Source organism: Elephantulus edwardii, unplaced genomic scaffold (genome assembly GCF_000299155.1).
Source record: "Elephantulus edwardii isolate Elephantulus edwardi_28Jun2011 unplaced genomic scaffold, EleEdw1.0 scaffold00068, whole genome shotgun sequence".
NCBI classification, from domain to species: domain Eukaryota; kingdom Metazoa; phylum Chordata; class Mammalia; order Macroscelidea; family Macroscelididae; genus Elephantulus; species Elephantulus edwardii.
Window position 1 is genome coordinate 15,482,035 of NW_006399818.1, and position 17,312 is coordinate 15,499,346.

Sequence of the window (17,312 nt, forward strand, 5' to 3'; positions counted from 1 at the left end):
CATAACTATTTGTTCTTTTGGCAGTCCATGAGATAGTGGGAATTCCTGACAGCTGGAATAAGGACCAAAAACCCCCATAAAAAGGAAAAGGATACTGAGCATGACCACTATCCCCTTCTTCTGCACAGCCAACCTGTCCTCCATAGTGGTTTTAGTTTCTTAGTATTGCTGTAACAAAAACAACAACAAAAAATAATCACAAATAAGTGATTTTTCTATATTTCATGTAGATATGTAATGCATTTTCTTTCTCACAGTTCAGGAGTCCATAAGTCCAAATTGAGGGTGCTGGCTCTTGGCAAAGGGTTTCTCTGTGGAAAATACTTGCTTCAGTTTCTATTCCTCGGCTCCTTGGCATCTGTCATCTGACAACCTTCCCTTTTAGTTTGTTTGTATCTGAATTGCTCCTTCTATCACTCAGAGCTCTGCTGGTGAGGAGCTGCTCTGCCACTTTGAAGGCACATGGTTCGAATCCAGCAGCTGTTCCGAGGGAGAAAGATGGGCAGTAGTCTCCTCCTGTGTGATTTCCAACCTCTGAAAACTCTTGGGTCAGCTATGAGCTAATTCTGACTCGATGGCACATAACAACATCCCATAGAAGGGATTAAGTATAGGACATATCCTACCTTTGTGGACTGACATGGCCTTTCTTAACCGTGTTTTCAAATGACATTATATCCTCAGTCACAGGGGATGGGATTCTACATGTTTTAGGGGGACACACAAGTCAATCTCCAATAGTGAAATAGGACCTAGACCTCTGACATTACCCGCGATTACACATGATTAGCCCTTTGCACAGGCTGCAGGGTGGTTTTGCCCCGGGAAGCAAGAGGTCAGCTGGCTGAACTGGGGGCAAATCCTTTTCCCTTCCCCTGCATTTTCGGCTCGGTAAAAGGAGTTGAATGAAAGCCGGAGATTCCAGACAAAGAAGTCCTGCACGTGCTCACCCAGCCATTCTCCCTGCAAGGCATCCTCTGCCAGAGGCATTCTAGGGGCTGCAACACCCATCCTTAATCTCCTATGAGGGGAAATCACTGGAGAATGACGAACTGGAGCTGGTTCAACTTGGCTGCCTGTGGCTTGCAGCTCATCTACGAGTGAGTACAAATTAATACCATACACACGGGCTACATAAATATTGGGCAGTAATTGATTGTCTTCTGTAATCAAAGGCTGCTGACTTCCACGCTGACTTCTAGATTTCCTCTACACGCCACTGCAGGGGGAAGCCTTTGGGAGAAGAGGGCTCAGGTTGTGTGGTGTGCTTTGGAAAGAGGGGAGGACAAGGCCATTACCTTCAGATTCATCAAGTATTTGTCAAATGCTTCCTTCAGAGAGGCACTGAAAATACATGATTTCACTAATAATGTTGTTAGGTGCAGTCGCGTATGACTTATCGCGACCTTATGAACAACTGATCTGAACCCTGTCCTACACTGTGCCATCCTCACAATCTCGGACACTTTATTAAGCCCATTGCAGCAGTCACTGTGTCGATCCATTTAGTTGAGTTTCTTCCTCTATTTTGCTGAACCTCCACTTTTGCTATCAAGATGTCCCTTTCTAAGAAATTACCTCTCCTAGCAACATGTCCAAAGTATGTGAGACAAAGTTTTATTATCTTTGACGCCAAAAAGCACTCTGGTTGCACTACTCCCACATATTTGTATGTTCTTTTGGTAGTCCATGGGATGGATATTCAGTACTCTTTTCCATTAATTGAACTAATAATTTTATGTTGTTATTATTGTTGTTAGGTGCCATTGAGTTCATTCAAACTCATAACCACCGCATGTGACAGATAGAACTGTATAGAACTTTCTAGGCTGTAATCTTTACAGCGACAGATCTCCAGCTCTTTGCTCCCTTGGAACCAGTGTGTGGATTAAAATCACCAGCCTCTCTCTGGTTAGCTCCCAGGGCTTATCTGTTTGTACCACCAGGGCTCCTTAATAATTTGAAAAGTCACAAAAGTGAAATAGTCTTTGCAGTAACTATTTAATTGATATAAAAGAAACATTTATTAGTGGAATGAAAACATGTTGCCTTTAAAAAAACACTACATGTAAACTTTGTCAAGAAGACAAAAATTCTCACCACTGGGCCAACTGGCAGCACCATCATAGAGGGAAAATAGATTGAGGTTGCTAACAATTACAGCTTGCTCAGCTCCACAATCAACACTCTTGGCATCAGCAGTCAAGAAATCAAAAGACAAATTACATTAGGTAAATCTGCTGTCAGGGACCTCTCTAGAGTACTGAAAAGCAATGATGTCAGTCTAGAGACCAAGGTATGCTAGATCCAGGCCATGGTCTTCACAGTGATTTACTATGTATGCATCAGAGAGCTGGACAATGACTAAGGAAGACTGTTGAAGAATTGATGCCTTTGAGTTGTGGTGCTGGAGAGAAGTCTTGAACATACCATGGACTGCCAAGAAAACATATAGGTCTGTCTTCAGGAGACTGAACCAAGTTTCTCCTTGGCCGCTAGGATTTTGAAGTTCCATCTTGCCTACTTTGGGCATGTGGCCGGGAGGGACCTATCCTTGGAGAAAGACATCATACTTTGAAGAGTGGAGGGACAGTGCAGGGGAGGAAGACCCCTGAGGAGATGGATTGACATAGCACCTGGGGCAACAGGGGTAGGTGTGCTGGAGTCAGTGAGATTGGCTCAGGACAGGACAGGCTTCAGAGCTATTGTATATAGGGTTGTTATGAGTCACAGACAAATCGACGGCACTTAACAAATAAGCTTATAAGGAAAAGAACTTCAAACCTTATTACTGTCTAGTCAGAACCTACTCCTGGCTGAACAGTGAGTCCAGGGTGTTTTCAGAGGCAGTAAATTACATGAGAGGAGATGATGCCCTTCTTTCTCTCTCAGGTAAGGAAAATAGGTGTCTGCAAAAGGATGTCTCTTAGCTTTACAGAAACCACAAACCACAGAACAGGATCTTCTATTCCAGGTAACAGATAAGGCACTACCTACAGGGTGATTCTGAATCATCGGACTCCAAGGACTACTGAAAGTGGAGATGCCTCCTAGGGTTTCTAGAAAGGCCATAAATCTTGAAGGAACCAGATTGCCACATTTTTCTGCCCTCCAAGCAGATGGTGGGTTTGAAACGCCCTTCTTCCCCTCAGCAGTGGGAGCTTGGCCCCTGCGCCTCACAGGTATGTCAACTTAGTTTCTCCAGTTAGTCTGGGATAGTTGAGCCACGGAGCTCCGGACTGCTTGCCTGCGCCCACTTTATAAATTGCTAAACGACCTAAAAGCATAGAATTGGAAACTGTAAATCATTACAAAACAAAACAAAACACGCCATTTTTCCGTTGACCTGCCAAGGCTGAGTAAGGTTCGCTTTGTTTTTCAGTGTGTTGGGTCTGCTGGATGGTGCCTTCCTGGGGGGATCCTCTCTTCTCCAACCTGCCAAGCGGCGGGTGCACTTTGGAGAACCTGCAAGCAGCTCTAAGCTTTGTAGGGTGGAGGGTGTAGGGAGGGTGTGGAGTTTTAATAGCCACAACCCCCTCCAGAGGGGTGGAGGTGCTGGAGGTACTGTCTGTAGAAATCCCCGGGAAATCTTTGCTGTTGTCTGACCCCGGCGGGGCAGGCAGTTTTCCTAACCTTGACTTTGAGCCAGCCCTCTTCAACCTCATTCCAAAACGACACTGACGTTTGAAAGAAAACGAAACCGCCCTGTTTCCAGCATCCAGAAAAGGGTATCCCTCTCCCGGGAGGCTTGGGGCAACTTCCTCGCGCCTCTGCCCAGGGATTTTAAACCGTCCTTGGCCCCCCCGCTCGACCCCCGAGATGCCCATCTCGACCCCTTCTCCACTTCCCTCTCCAAACGCTGGCAGGAGTGGGTGGCAGCACCGAGGTGATTTTATTCCTATTTTTTTCCCCCTCATGGCTCTGTCATGGAAACGCTGACACAACCTCCAGACGGCGGCCGGGCCCAGCCAGGGACTGAGGGCTTTTGGGACCCTGCGGGAGCTCCGCGCGCACTCCGCGCTCCGCGGGAAACAGCTGGACGCGACCATGTCCCGGGCAGGGGCGGGGGGAGCGCGACGCTCCGCCCCGGCGCGCGGCGCCCGCCCTCCCCCGGCTCTCCGCAGGCGCCCTCCCCTCGCTGGGGGCTGCGAGTGGCATTTGGTAAAACCCAGCCCCGGAATATATAGATCATTGGAGCGCAATGAAGTAGCTTTTGGAGAGGAGGGAGGGGGCCGTCCGACAGCCACAGCGGCCAGCGAAGCGGCGGCGGCCAAGGCAGCACCATCACCGCTCGCAGCCCAGCCTCTCCGGCCGCGAGGAGGCAGCGGCGGCCGCCGGCGGGAGCGGAGGAGAAGGCGGCGGAGGAGGAGCAGGGGCGCGCAGCCGGTGGGGCCACGCATCCCCGCACTTCCAGAGCAACTCCGGCGCCTTGCACACCCCCGCCCCGGGCTGGGGGCTCCTAGAGTGGCCGCGCAGCCCACCCGATCCTCCACACCAGCCCTGCCCACTCCTCTCCGGCAGCTCCGGGACTCGAGTCCGCGCGCCCGGGTCCTCGCTCCTGCGCCCCGGGAGCGCCGCCCGGACACCCCGACCCCGGCAGGCAGGACAAAGCCATGAAGCCGGCGCTGCTGGAAGTGATGAGGATGAACAGAATTTGCCGGATGGTGCTGGCCACTTGCTTGGGATCCTTTATCCTGGTCATCTTCTATTTCCAAAGTATGTTGCACCCAGGTAGGGGGCGCGTTAGCGTGGTTTTGTTGGATACGTATTTTCTTCTCTCCCGTGCTCTCGCTCTCGCTCCACCGGCTTTCTCTTGCCTCTTCCAACCTTACCTCTTCTTCCCCCTCGGCCACGTCGGGGCTCCCTGCTGCCCGGGGATGCCCGGGCCACGCATCACCATGAGGAGGAGGAGAGGAGAAATGCTCTGTCCTTCTCCTGGTTCAGGGCTAAAGGATGGGACCAGCAGGGGCGGGTATTTTTTTTTTTTTCCTTCCTCTCTTTTTCTTTGTGTCTCTAGTCAATGTGTGCGAGGTAGCAGGGAAAGGTAGAGATTGTGGTGTGCTGTCGGGCTTGGGGGCTTGATGTGAAGAAACGGAAACTCCCTTCCCTTTTCTGCCGCTGACTGAGGATGAAAGGGGCGCCCGGAGCCGGCTGCCCTGTGCCAGGGTGCGGTGCCTCTTCCTGGTTGGGGGCCGGGGATGAGTGGTGCACGCCCGGGCCAGGTGGCGGGTCCCTTTGGCGGACTTGAGGACCCGAGGGCTCGGCTCCCACATGTCCGGGGTTCGGTGCAACGCTGAGCAGGTGTAGGGAGACGGTGGATGCTGGCCGTTACCCCCCACCCGATGGAGCAGGGGCCAGCCCCAGCCTGGTTGTCCCCGGGGTCCAGCTCCGTAGTGACCTTGGTGTTGGAGGCCTGCTCCACCTCATCTCCACGTCCCCGGAGACTCTGCCCTGGGGGACTCTGAGCTCTTGGTTCATGGCTTGGCCTCTGCAGTTTTGGAAATAACTTTGGCTGGGTCCTGGCCTGGCGGTCTGCTTGCATCTCTCATTCAGAGTTCTGAGCCAGCTGAGAAGGAGCCCTTGACCCTCAAATCTGACAGTTGGACTGGTGAAGGGGCACGAAGTTAAGTTTGGAACCTAGGGTAAAGGGGAGACCTCTTGCGTTGCTGTAAGGGGTCTCGCAGCCCGGTTCAGAAGCCCAACAGGTAGAACCCTCAGAGGAGGCTTCACCCCGCCAAGCCTCCATCCCCGCCCCGTAGGAGCCCCCCACCAGGCCACGTTGGCCCGGAAATCCCATTTTTAAGGCGCCCCATTACCTTTCTCTGTATAGTCACAGCAATACTTTGCTTTCTTAATTGCAAGGAGGAGGGGGAAGCTAGAAACACATTTCCTTCCATGGAAATGGACTTATGTCTTTTTTTTTTCTTTTCCTTTTCCATCACCTTTCCTTTTCAATGTGTATCTGGCACTTTGAGAAGACACAGCCCAGAATCCATCAAGCCTGCTAGTTGGTGTCCAGGGTAGAAGAATCGAGCTGTCCTGTCCAGGGCTTGGAGGCAGCGAGATTCCTTGACAGCGCAGGGACCAGGCTGGCCCCTCTGCCGGGTTCCATTTTCCAGGCCGCCTGGGATCTGGTCCACCACCAGCACATGCAACCTCAGGACATCCGAGCCAGCCCTGTAAAAGATGGCTTTTGTTTGCAGCAGGCTATTTTTAGTTTTAATGTCAGCCAACTGCAGGGGTATTGGTCTCCTCACCCAAACCGGTGGTTGTGAAACTTCTAAGGGAATTTAAAAATGGACCTCGCTTGCATGCTGGCAGCTAGGCGGTGGCTGTAATGGGCAGGACCAGACAGACAGGGCCATCTCGGAGTGCCAAGCTCCTGGGGCCAGGCTCCACCCTTCTAGACTGTGGGACTGGGTGGTATGCAGACACTTGGGGGCCCAAACACCTAAAATAATGGGACACGTTCTGACCTTTGAAAGTTTAGCTGGGGCTGCCCATACAGCTCCTTCTCTGCAGAAAAGCCTGGAACAGGGATGAGGACCAGCCTCCCAACAGCACTGCACCGGAGCGTCTCCGGATCCGTTAGCTTTCTGAGCGTCTGGTGCTTGTTATTCTGTGAGGGAAATAGCTTTCTAGCTGGTGATGCTGGGAAGGGACTTCCTCCTTGTAATTGGCACTTGCCTAAAATTTCCTTCACTCGTTAGAATAGCATGCTCACTTGAAATAGCATTTGCTCTTTTCAGGCCAGCCTTTTGGAATCAGGGATGGAGCAGAAAAGCCTTTTTTAAAGTGGAAAGATACTTCTCTCTGTATTTGACATGCCCTCAGCTTTGGCTTGCCTTGCCTTTATGATCCTCCGTGTTTGCCGGGCAGTTTTGCCTCCAAGAAATGGCGTTTGTTTATTATTCATGTTTCTGAGTATGCTCTTTCAGTATTTCATTTCTTTTTCTTTTTCTTTTTTTTCATGCTATTGTTGTTAGGTAACTAGGACTCGTAGCCGCTCTAGCCACAGCACATCTGAAGTTTGCCCTGTCCTGAGCCATTCTCACTGATACGTGTCAGCCCACCTGGTTGAAGCTTTCCTGTTTCTCTGATCCTCTGTCTTTCCCTGATATGATGATGTCTTCTTCCAAAGTCGGGCAGCTGCTGAGGACATGTGCAAAGTATATGAGAAAAAATGTTACCATCCTGGCTGTGAAAGTTCTTTTGGGATTCCATGCGATATTCAGTACTCTTCTCCAGCACCACAGTTCAAAAGCATTGCTTTTTTTCTTCTTCAGCTATCCTTATTCTTATGAATAGAAAATGTTATTTGTAATTCTTTGTACCTAATGTATGACTGTAGTTTCATTGAGCTCGCTTATAGCTGAGTAGAACGTGATTCATATCCAGCAAGAGCCTAACCAATCAGTTGTAGGTAGACAGACATCTGAGCCTGGAGGACACGGTAGAACTTCCCCATACCTTTTCAACACTGTCATCAAGCAGATGACCACAACTACTGACCTTTCAGCTAGTGCCTGGAAGCTTAATTATTGCACCACTAGGGCTCCTTTGTCCCACTGAAAGAGCTTGCTAATTTTGCCTTCCATGTTGTTCCATGAAAACTCCGTGTCAGAAGCCTGTGATTAAACAACCAACCACATGGAGTCAAAAGAGTAAAAACCCCAAAGTCAGGAAGAGGTAGAAGAGAAAGATTAATAGAGATGAGAATTACAGAGAGGAAGTGGGCAAAGTGCGATTACATTGTGGGTCTTGTGATTAATGCTATGAGACAAAATGTGTAGTTGAGCAAAAGACCTATGTGCTTTGTAAAGTTCTGTTCAAATCGCAGTAAAAAAAGAGTGACGTGAGACATAGAAATTATGCTTTGAAATTTATTATTTTTTTCATTTCATTAAAAAGTCCAACTGATAAAGACTGATGTTAAATCCTTTTCAAACAATAGCAAAATTCAACAGAGCAGCAAACAACAAGTGCTGGTGAGGTTGTGGAGAAACTGGAACCCTGTTCATTGTTATTCACTGTTGGTGTGAGTGTAAAATGGTGCAACCACTATGGAAGGCAGTATGGCACTTTCTTGAAAAGTTGCAAATAGAAATACCATTTGATCCAGCAATTCCACTAATGGGAATATACGCTAAAGAAACCAGAACTGCCACTCAAGCAGATATATGCACACTCATGTTCATTGCTGCTTTGTTCACAAAAGCAAAAAGGTGGAAACAACCAAAGTGCCCTTCAACAAACGAATGGATAGAGAAGCTGTGGTATATTCACACAATGGAATACTTTGCTGCATTGAAAAACAAGGAATTCATGCAATATTATTCAAAATGGTGACCCTAGAGGACATTATGCTGAGTGAAATATCTCAGTCACAAAAGGACAAATATTGCATAATGCCACTGTTATAAAACAAGACTGAAAAGAAAAGAGAGGATAAATAATGTACATGGCATTGAAACAGATGAGGGAGAGAACTGTATAAAAGAAATATACAGGAGTCCAGAATAAGAGCTGCATAGTAAAGTGGACTGGAGTATGGGATTGTATAACAATGAAAGTTTGTTTGTTTTTTCTTTTCAAAGAGAAGAGTGAATTGGGGAGTAGGGTGGGCAGGAAGGAAAATGTGCAGCAATGAATGAATGAAAATCCATGTTCTCTATAAACTTTTATTAAAATCTCAATTTAAAAAAAGTACTAAAGAAAAAAAAAAGTACTCAAAAGCAAAGATGAAACTTAAGTAAACTTGATCCAAGCCATGATATCTTTAATCATCTTGCATGCATGTGAAAACAGAAAATAAATAAAGAAAACTGGGGGGAAAAATCCATTTCAGCTGCTTTGAATTTCTTTAAAAGTCCCAGGACCTTTGCGTCTTGAAGCATCTTATAGTAACTGATCCTTTAACCAGGCTCTGCAGGTTCAGTTCTGGATCGCCCTGGGAGAAGCAGAAGGGACCACAGCTTGGCACTGATTATGTTGCTAAAAATTGGGAGCCCTGGGGCAGGAGTTCCAGTCATCTGTATCAGAAATAGAAAAAATAGTACTGCACCAGCAGTGGATTCCTGCTTCCAGTGGTGGGAGGGTTTACCTGGACAGAGGGAGAGCAAGAATAAAAGAGGACCAGCTGGCAGAGGGCTGGCTCTTTTTCCTTCAGATTCTCATCTGGCATCCTTTGTCTTTTGTATTTTTCTAATTAAAATAAGTTTGATTAATTAACTACCAGGGGGTACCAGGGTTTAGCAGAAGTGTGTCTTATCAGTAAATATGCCTTTGACACTTCTTTTCTAAGAATTTTTTTTTTTTAGGAGTGGAGTTTTTAGATCCTGTTCAAATCCCAGTATTTCCCACCAAAGCCACACCTCTTGCTGTGGAGTTGATTCTAACTCATGGTATCCTACTTATGTCAGAGCAAAACTGAGCCCCAGAGTTTCCAGTGGGTAATCTTTTGGGAGGAGATTGGCAGACCTTTCTTCAGAGTGCTTCTAAGTGGTTTCGAACTGTCAACCTTTTAGTTGATAATCTTGTGCTTAACAACTTGTGCTATCCAGCTAGTGTCCAACTCATAGGTATTCAGGAAAATATAAGGAGCCCTACTTGTTCGTAGGGTCTCCATAAGTCATGGTTGACTAAGTGACACCCAACAAACCAGCTGGTGGCTTATGGATTATGCATTGGCCTGTTAACTGAAAGGTTGGCTGTTCAAGCCTAACCACTAACTAGTCTGTGGGAGAAAGACATAGCGGCCTGCATTTGTAAGGATCACAACCTTGGGATTCCTGTGGGGCAGTTCTGCTCTGTCCTGTTGCTGTGAGTCAGAATGAACTTGATGGTGGTGGTGGGCAGTAAAAGATCTGCCGGCTGGATACACGGGGTGCTTCAATACTTCCAGCCAGCGTCTTTGGGTCAGGAAAGCTGCTTCATGCCTCGGCGAGAATTTGCAGTCAGGGACTATAGCTCTGTTCGCTAGGAATACTTCCCTGCCTTCCTGGACTCAGGACCCTTGTGACAAGGGCCTGGAAGCTCATCTTACAGAAGAGAGGAGCAGTGACCCTGGCGTGTCAGGTAGCCAGATCCCCTGAACACTGGCTGCGCTGGGGTTGAACTCCTGAAGTCAGAACGGAACTTTGTGTCTGATCATATTGCTGAATACCTCTCCGTTCGAATGACTTGCAGACCTGTGCTGAGTGTTGATGGAGCTGAGTTGAGAGGCCCCCGAGCCGCCTGTGAGATCAAGTGTGAAGATCGCTCCTCTGAACCCGCTTGATGCCTCCCAGTAGGGTTTGGATTTATGTTTGAAAGCTTCTTTTCATGAAGAGAAGCCTGTGGAGGAGAAAGCCCTTTTCTCTCTCTCTTTTCTTTTACATTTTGTTTATTTGCACCGTCACCTGGCATCTCTTTGCCTTGGTGGAATAGATTGAGAGATTATATATACCCTTTATTTAAAGACCTCTGGGGTTACCACTTTGTAGTTTTATTTGATTAAGCTGAATATACAATGCATTTTATATTTTAATATAATTATAATTGTAATGAGATTAAAAACATAATATGTGGTCACTGTTGCAAATTTATGACGTGCAGAAGAAAAACAACCACCCATTATTATTTTACCACCTAGGGGCAATGGATATTTTTTTTTCCTCTCTCTCTGTTAAACCAGTTTTAAAAAACCAAAACCCAACAGTTGCTGTTAATCTTTTATAACTCATGGCAGCCTGGTGGGTCAAGTGTTGAACTGTGTTCCCTTCTGTGTTTTCAGTGACTCATTTTTCAGAAGGAGAGCACCATGTCGAACCAGGTCTGTGGTGCGTTTAGGTAGACTCAAACCTCTGGTGTTTTACTCGGCACTTGAACATGTGGACTGTTTGCACAGTACTTATATATTATTGTGCTTTGGACATGTGATCTGGAGGGCCCTGTTATGGAAGGACTTCATGGACGGTAACGTAGAGGGCACGTGAAGAAGAGGACGACCTTGGCACCAAGATAGGGAAACGCAGTGGTTGAAACAATAAGCTTGAGCTTAACAAAGATTGTGCAGGACCGGGCCGTGCTTTGTCTGTTGGACATATGGTCACTGAGTTTGAAGTGACGCAAGGATTCCTAATAACATGTTTGAACAAGTTGGAATGATTATACTTTGCTACTCATTGTCATTGCGTGAGAACCAACTCAGAGCTGACCCTGCAGGGGATTCCCCAGGCTGTCAATCGCATGGGAGGAGATTGCCCATTTCTCCCAAAGACCCCTACCTGGATTCAAACTGCCAAAGAGACCTGACCTTTGGGGGAGAAGCATAACACCTTACATACTACGCTGTGATTGTTGGGTCCAAATTCCCCACCATTCAGTGGCTGGATGCTTGACCACTGTACCCTCCGGCCTCCTTTTTGAGTTTACAGACCTGTATATGCACCTTTGCTTCTATCCCTTTCCAGGCTGCCTGGCTATTGTTTGTTTGCTTTTTATGGTGCACTAAACATTTAGCATGAAAACTTTTTTTGCTTATATGGGTTTGGAGTCATTTCAGTTCATAGGGTTGTTCTTAGGTGATCTATCTAAAACTTTCTTTGAAAAGGTGCGTTGTTGCACACCCATGTTTATTGCAGCTTTGTTCACAGTAGCAAGGAGTTAGAAACAACCTAAGTGCCCATCAACAAATGACTGGATAGAGAAACTGTGGTATAGTCACACAATGGAATACTATGCTGCATTAAAACATAAGGAACTCATGCAATATTATTCAAAATGGCTGACCCTGGAGGACATTATGCTGAGTGAAATATCTTAGACACAAAAGGACAAATACTGCATAGTGCCACTGTTGTAAAATAGGACTGACCTCGGGGTTGGGGGAAGACTGAGAAAGATGGGATAAATAATGTATACTGCATTGAAACAGATGAGGGAGAAAACTGTTTAAAAGGGATATGTGATTAGGTATTATTGTCATGACAGGAGTCCAGAGCGAAGACTGCATAATGGAGCGGTCCTGGGGGGAGGGATTGTAAAACAAGGAAAGAATTTATCTTTTACTTTTCCAAGAGAAGAGTGAACTGGGGTGGGGGGAGGGTTGGGAGGGGAGAAAAGTGTAACAATGAATGAATGGAAATCCAAAGTCTCTGTAAATTTTCATTAAAATGAATAATAATAATTTAAAAAAATTTAAAAAAAAGGTGTGTTTTTGTTGTGTGTGATGTCAAGGCAGAACCGAATCATAGCTATGCCTCCAGTGGGTTTTCCGAGGCAGTAAATCACCCAGAGGAGACTGCCCATCCTTCTTTGGAACACCTGGTGGATTTGAACTGCGTGCCTTTAGGTTTGCAGCACAGCTTCTCAGCACTAGGCCACTGGCGTTCCCTGAAAGGGTGTTGTGAGTGTCTCAAATATGAGGCTGTTACAAATTCGGAAGGTAGCACAAGGCACTGAATAATGGAAAGTCAGCCCTTGCTAGTTGGGGTGGGGGGGTGTCTCACTGATGGTTGAAATCTATCAGAGCATCATAGGGCTGTCTTCATAGAGACGTGCAGATGAAACATACACTTGAGCAATTTCCTTCTGCAGCCGTGGTCACCTCTCGGGAATCCTCGTTTTATTTATTGCCTTCTGAAAGAAGAGAGGTAATTCCTTCTTCCAGAAAGTGGTTGGAGGTCTCTGTAGGACGTGGGGCAAGTGTTGGGGTGGGGGAGCCCATTCTCAGTTGAGATGCCCGCCTTTTGTATTTATCTGCTCGATAAACCATTTGGTTTATGATGAGGGTTTTTTTCAGCAGTGCCAGTTGAAAACAGGAAATAAGAGGCTGAACGTGCCGGCACCTCCCCTTCCCTTCTTAAACGTACTATGTGGAGTTTCAGGGGAAAAGCCATTCAGGGAAGCAACTGCCCACAGACTTCGAGGGACAGTTGGGGGCAGAGAAAACCCCAAAGTTGTTTAATTTAGCCATTTCCTCTCTTTAATTTTCCATCTCTTGGATATTTGGGAGACCCCATCTTTATAAGATATGAAGGAGGAGGCAAGTTTTCCTTTGAAAATGTTGAATAATATGACCTGTCTATTAAATTGACAAAGTCTATCATCTGACCTGCCAATTAAGTTGGCAGATTCTGGAATTTGTCAGTGGATATATGTTAGATCAATATGATCGATCAAGACCTACATCCCTCCTTTCTTCCTGTGTCCTGCCTGCCTATCTGCAGATGTTGTCTTTCTAGCTAGATACTGGTGGTGCAGTCTGTAGGGAGTTGCAATGCTATTCCAAATGACGTGCCTCTCTGGGGGTTCGAATCTCCTTAGTGTCTCTTCATAATCTTATTGCTGTTGAGTTAGAACCGACTCATAGCTGACACTTTGTTGGGTTTCCCAGGCTGTAAATCACACAGGAAGAGAGTGCCCCTCGCTCTGCCCTGGAGGAGCTGGTGGCTTCCTGCACCTAGCCCACTGTGCCGTGAGGGATTTTTAAATTAGAACCATTTTGTACGAATAAAATACGAGGCTTGAAGAAGTGGTCATTGAACTTGTTTGGGGAAATGCTTAACTGCCGTGCTGCAGAAATAAACAGATAATCATCAACATCACCTGGCTCATCGTTCTGTTAGGCAGCATTGAGAAGGCTGACTGACTACTCAGGGTGACTTGTAACAGTGAAATACTGCTTGGTGCTGTGCCGGCTTCAGGATTATTAGGTTCTGGGAATAGGAGATCTGGATTCTACTCTAGAATCCCCATGTTCTGCTTTCAGAAATTATTGTATCATATTCCAATTGAAGATTGGCGTTTTTACTTGGCTTCCTAGAAGTCTGAAACTTGGACAATGACTGAGGATTATAGAAGGAAAAATCGGTGCCTTCTGTCGGAAAGAGTATAGAAACCTCCAGAAGCACAAACAAGTCTGTTTTGGAGGAAGTGCTGCCTGGGTTCTCCTTAGAGGCAAGGAGAGTGAAACTTCATCTCACTGTCTTTGGGCATGTTGTCAGGAGGGACGAGTCTTCAGAAAAAGACATGCTGGGAAAGAAAGAGGGTCATAAAAGAGAGAAAGACTCTCCACAAGACAGATTGACATTGTGACCCCTGTGGTGGGCTTGAGCATGATGTAGATAGATCATAACGGGGGCACAGGACAGGGCAAGGGTCAGATCCGTTGTTCATCGGGTTGCTGTGAATTAAAGTTGACTCAACAATACTAACAGCAACAACAGACACACATTTTTATAAGTATGAAATGTAACTGTCTTGTCTTATAATTGATGGCATCTAAGCCCCATGCTATTGTCTAATAGGCCATCTTGTTCTTTCTTAGTGGTTGCATCACTAACAGTGAGTCTTAACCACTGATGCTATCTCTAGGTTGTGAAAGGGCTCTTGGTAAACCATGGCTCTCTCCATAACCTTGTTAAAGTGCTGAAATGGAAAGACACTCAAGAAGACCCAGGCTGCAGCTGAGGGGTCTGAAGAGCTGCTTTTCCAGCATGCCATGTGCTCCTCTTCTCTGCCAATCTGCACTTATTTGCAGAGCTTTAGAACTTGCAGGAAGGAGTCCTGGTTAAGGCTTGGCTGCTAACCAAAAGGTTGGTGGTTCAAACTCACCAGCATTCCAAAGGAGAAAAGATTGGATTCTGTAAAAATTTACAGCCTAGGAGACATTCTGAAGCAATTTCTGCTCTGTCTACTGTGATCCCTGAGTCAAAATTGACTTGAAGGCATTTTAACAACAGGGCTTTGAGTCAGCATCTCTCTCTCTCTCGGTGAGCTTTGTGAGAGTTGGAATGAGAACGCTGGGTAAATGATGTTACTTAAGTTGGGACATGCACCTGGAAGTTGAGGTGAAAAATAGAAGTTCCTTGGGGGAAAGTATCATGTGTGAAGTTTCGTTCAGGGGCACTAGCTCTCAGGATCTTTTGTCATGGGAAAGTCTGCTGTTAGGGACCTCTCCAAAGTACTGGAGAGCAATGGTGTCTCTCTGGAGACTAAGGTGCATCCAATACAGGCCATGGTCTTTGTAATCACTTGTTATGCATCAGAGAGTTGGACAGTGACTAAGGAGGATGGAAGGAGAATTGATGCCTTTGAGCTGTGGTGCTGGAGAAGAGTATTGAGGGTACCATGGACTGCTAGGAAAACAAACAGATTCATCCTGGAAAGGGTTAAGCCTCCTCCTTGGAGGCAAGGATTCTGAGGCTCCGTCTAACATACTTTGGACATGTTACAAGGAGGGACGGGTCCTTGGAGAGGGACATCATGCTTGGGGAAGGCCCTCTATGAGGTAGATTGATTCAGTGACTGGGTTAATTGGGATGGGAGTGTCAGAGACAGTGCGATTGGCACAGGACAGAGCAGATTTTAGGGCTGTTGTACATAGGGTCGCTATGAGTCGCAAGTGACTTGACAGCACATAACAACAACAATTGTTGTTGTGGACCGAGTTAGAGTCTACTCATAGCTGACCCTCCAGTGGGTTGTCAGAGACTAAAAAATGCCTCGGAGGAGACTACCCATCTTTCTCCTCTGGGGTGGCTGGTGGATCCAAACCTTGTTCATTTGCGTTGACTGTGAAATGTCTTACCACTAAACCACCAGAGCTCCCTTCCTCTACTCTAGCTCTTATGAGATAGATGGCAGTTGTTTACTTCCGCTCTGAGTCAGGTTTCTCTCCCGCATGTCTGTCTCAGAGTTGCTTTGTTGTCGGTGACTTTTAAGTCAGCTGCTGACTCATACATGACTGTGGTCAGACCTGCTGGAACCCATTGAATAGCTGCTGACTCTTTGGAAGCAGATCACCAGGCCTTTCTTCCTACTCTGTCTGGGTCCAAAAGCTCTGCCGAGACCTGTTTGGTGTCTTAGCAACACACAAGCATCACACAAGACAACACACATGGGTGGTATCTGAGCCTGAAATGTACTAGGTGGGAATTGAACTCTGGTCTCCTGAAGGCAAGAATTATAGCCCTGAGCCACCTAAATGGTTAACACACTTGACTGCTAACAGAAAGGTTGGTAGCTCAAGACCACTCGGAGGTGTCTTGGAGGCAAAACCCAGCCATTTGAAACCTTGCGGAGTACACGGCTGCTCTGGGCTCTTCATGAATTAGAACTGACTCAACATCAGCTGGTTTTTTGTTTTTAAATATTTACTTGAGTTTAACGTGTATATTTATAAACTTAGAGCTTTTTAAAAAGATATTAAGCAATGATTAATAAGATAAGGCTTAATCTATCTCATCATTTAAATAAGATGTGTTATTTAGATTGGCTGTACATAAATGCAAGCATCATCTAATACTGTAGCTATGAAACAGATTAGTTTCCTGATCTGCAGGAAGTGGGAGTGGCATCCACTTCCTAAACAACATGCCTCCGGAAACTCTATGAACTTTGATAAATGTGGATAGTTGTAGAGAGAGGGCTTCAGGCCTTTTGTTCATAGGGTCCCTATGAATCGTGCTCAACTCTACTGCGATCAGCAACAACAACAACAATACTCTGCAAAATAGGGGGCCTCGTGGCTAAGTGGTAAGGGATCACACTGTTGACCCAAAGGCATGTACCTGGTTTGAACCCGTCAGCTTCTCAGCGGGAGAAAGATGAGCTTTCTCTTCCTGTGCGAATTACTGCTTCTGAAAACCCGCGGGAGGGTCAGCTCTTAGTCGGTTCTGACTTGATGATACATAACAACAACAATGTATAAAATGGCAGAAAAATAGTCCTTCCTTCGATTCTTGTAAGGATTAAAACAGAAAGGAGACTTCTAGGCCATAGGAAGGTACTTGTCGCTGGGAAGGATCTAAGCCAGCTGGGGAGGCTGTGCAGTTGTGTTGTTGTTGTTGTTAGGTGCCATCGAGTTCAGTGTGACTCATCGCAACCCTGTGAACAACTGACCCGAATCCTGCCCTCGCCTGTGCCACCCTCCTTATCTCTGAGACACGAACTCATTGCTGAAGTCACAGTGTCAGGCCGTCTTGTAGGGGTGTCTTTCTTTCCTCCACCGACCTTCTGTCTTTCCAAGCATGATGTCCCTTTCCAAGGAAGAGCCTTGCCTAGCTCCATGTCCAGAGTTTGAAAGATGAAGCTTTGCCATTCTTACCTCCAAGGAGAACTCTGCCTGCACCCTTTCCAAGACATGTCTGCAGTCGTAGCAGAGGGGAACGTAACAGCTTAATAGATAAGTGTATGAAAGGCTGCTCAGAATGACAAAGCAAAATACCACAATGAAATGTGCGAGGAGCTAGAGTCAGAAAATCAAAAGGGCTGAACTCGCTCAGCATTTCTTAAGCTCAAGGAACTGAAGAACAGATTCAAACCTA

General features: G+C 46.5%; 1 protein-coding gene and 1 pseudogene across 2 annotated transcripts in view; both read left to right on the plus strand.

Annotated features, from left to right (window-relative positions):
* Positions 1 to 4,463, plus strand: part of LOC102848805 — a 128,254-nt pseudogene extending 123,791 nt beyond the window's left edge.
* CHST11 (carbohydrate (chondroitin 4) sulfotransferase 11) overlaps positions 4,182 to 17,312 on the plus strand; it is a 391,288-nt gene continuing 378,157 nt past the window's right edge. The window contains exon 1 of one of the 2 annotated variants that reach the window (XM_006888556.1): positions 4,182 to 4,731. In XM_006888556.1, the coding sequence (XP_006888618.1) occupies positions 4,614 to 4,731 (118 nt within the window). In that variant the 5' untranslated portion in view covers positions 4,182 to 4,613. The remainder of the gene's footprint in view (positions 4,732 to 17,312) is intronic. The other variant, XM_006888557.1, reaches the window with a different exon arrangement.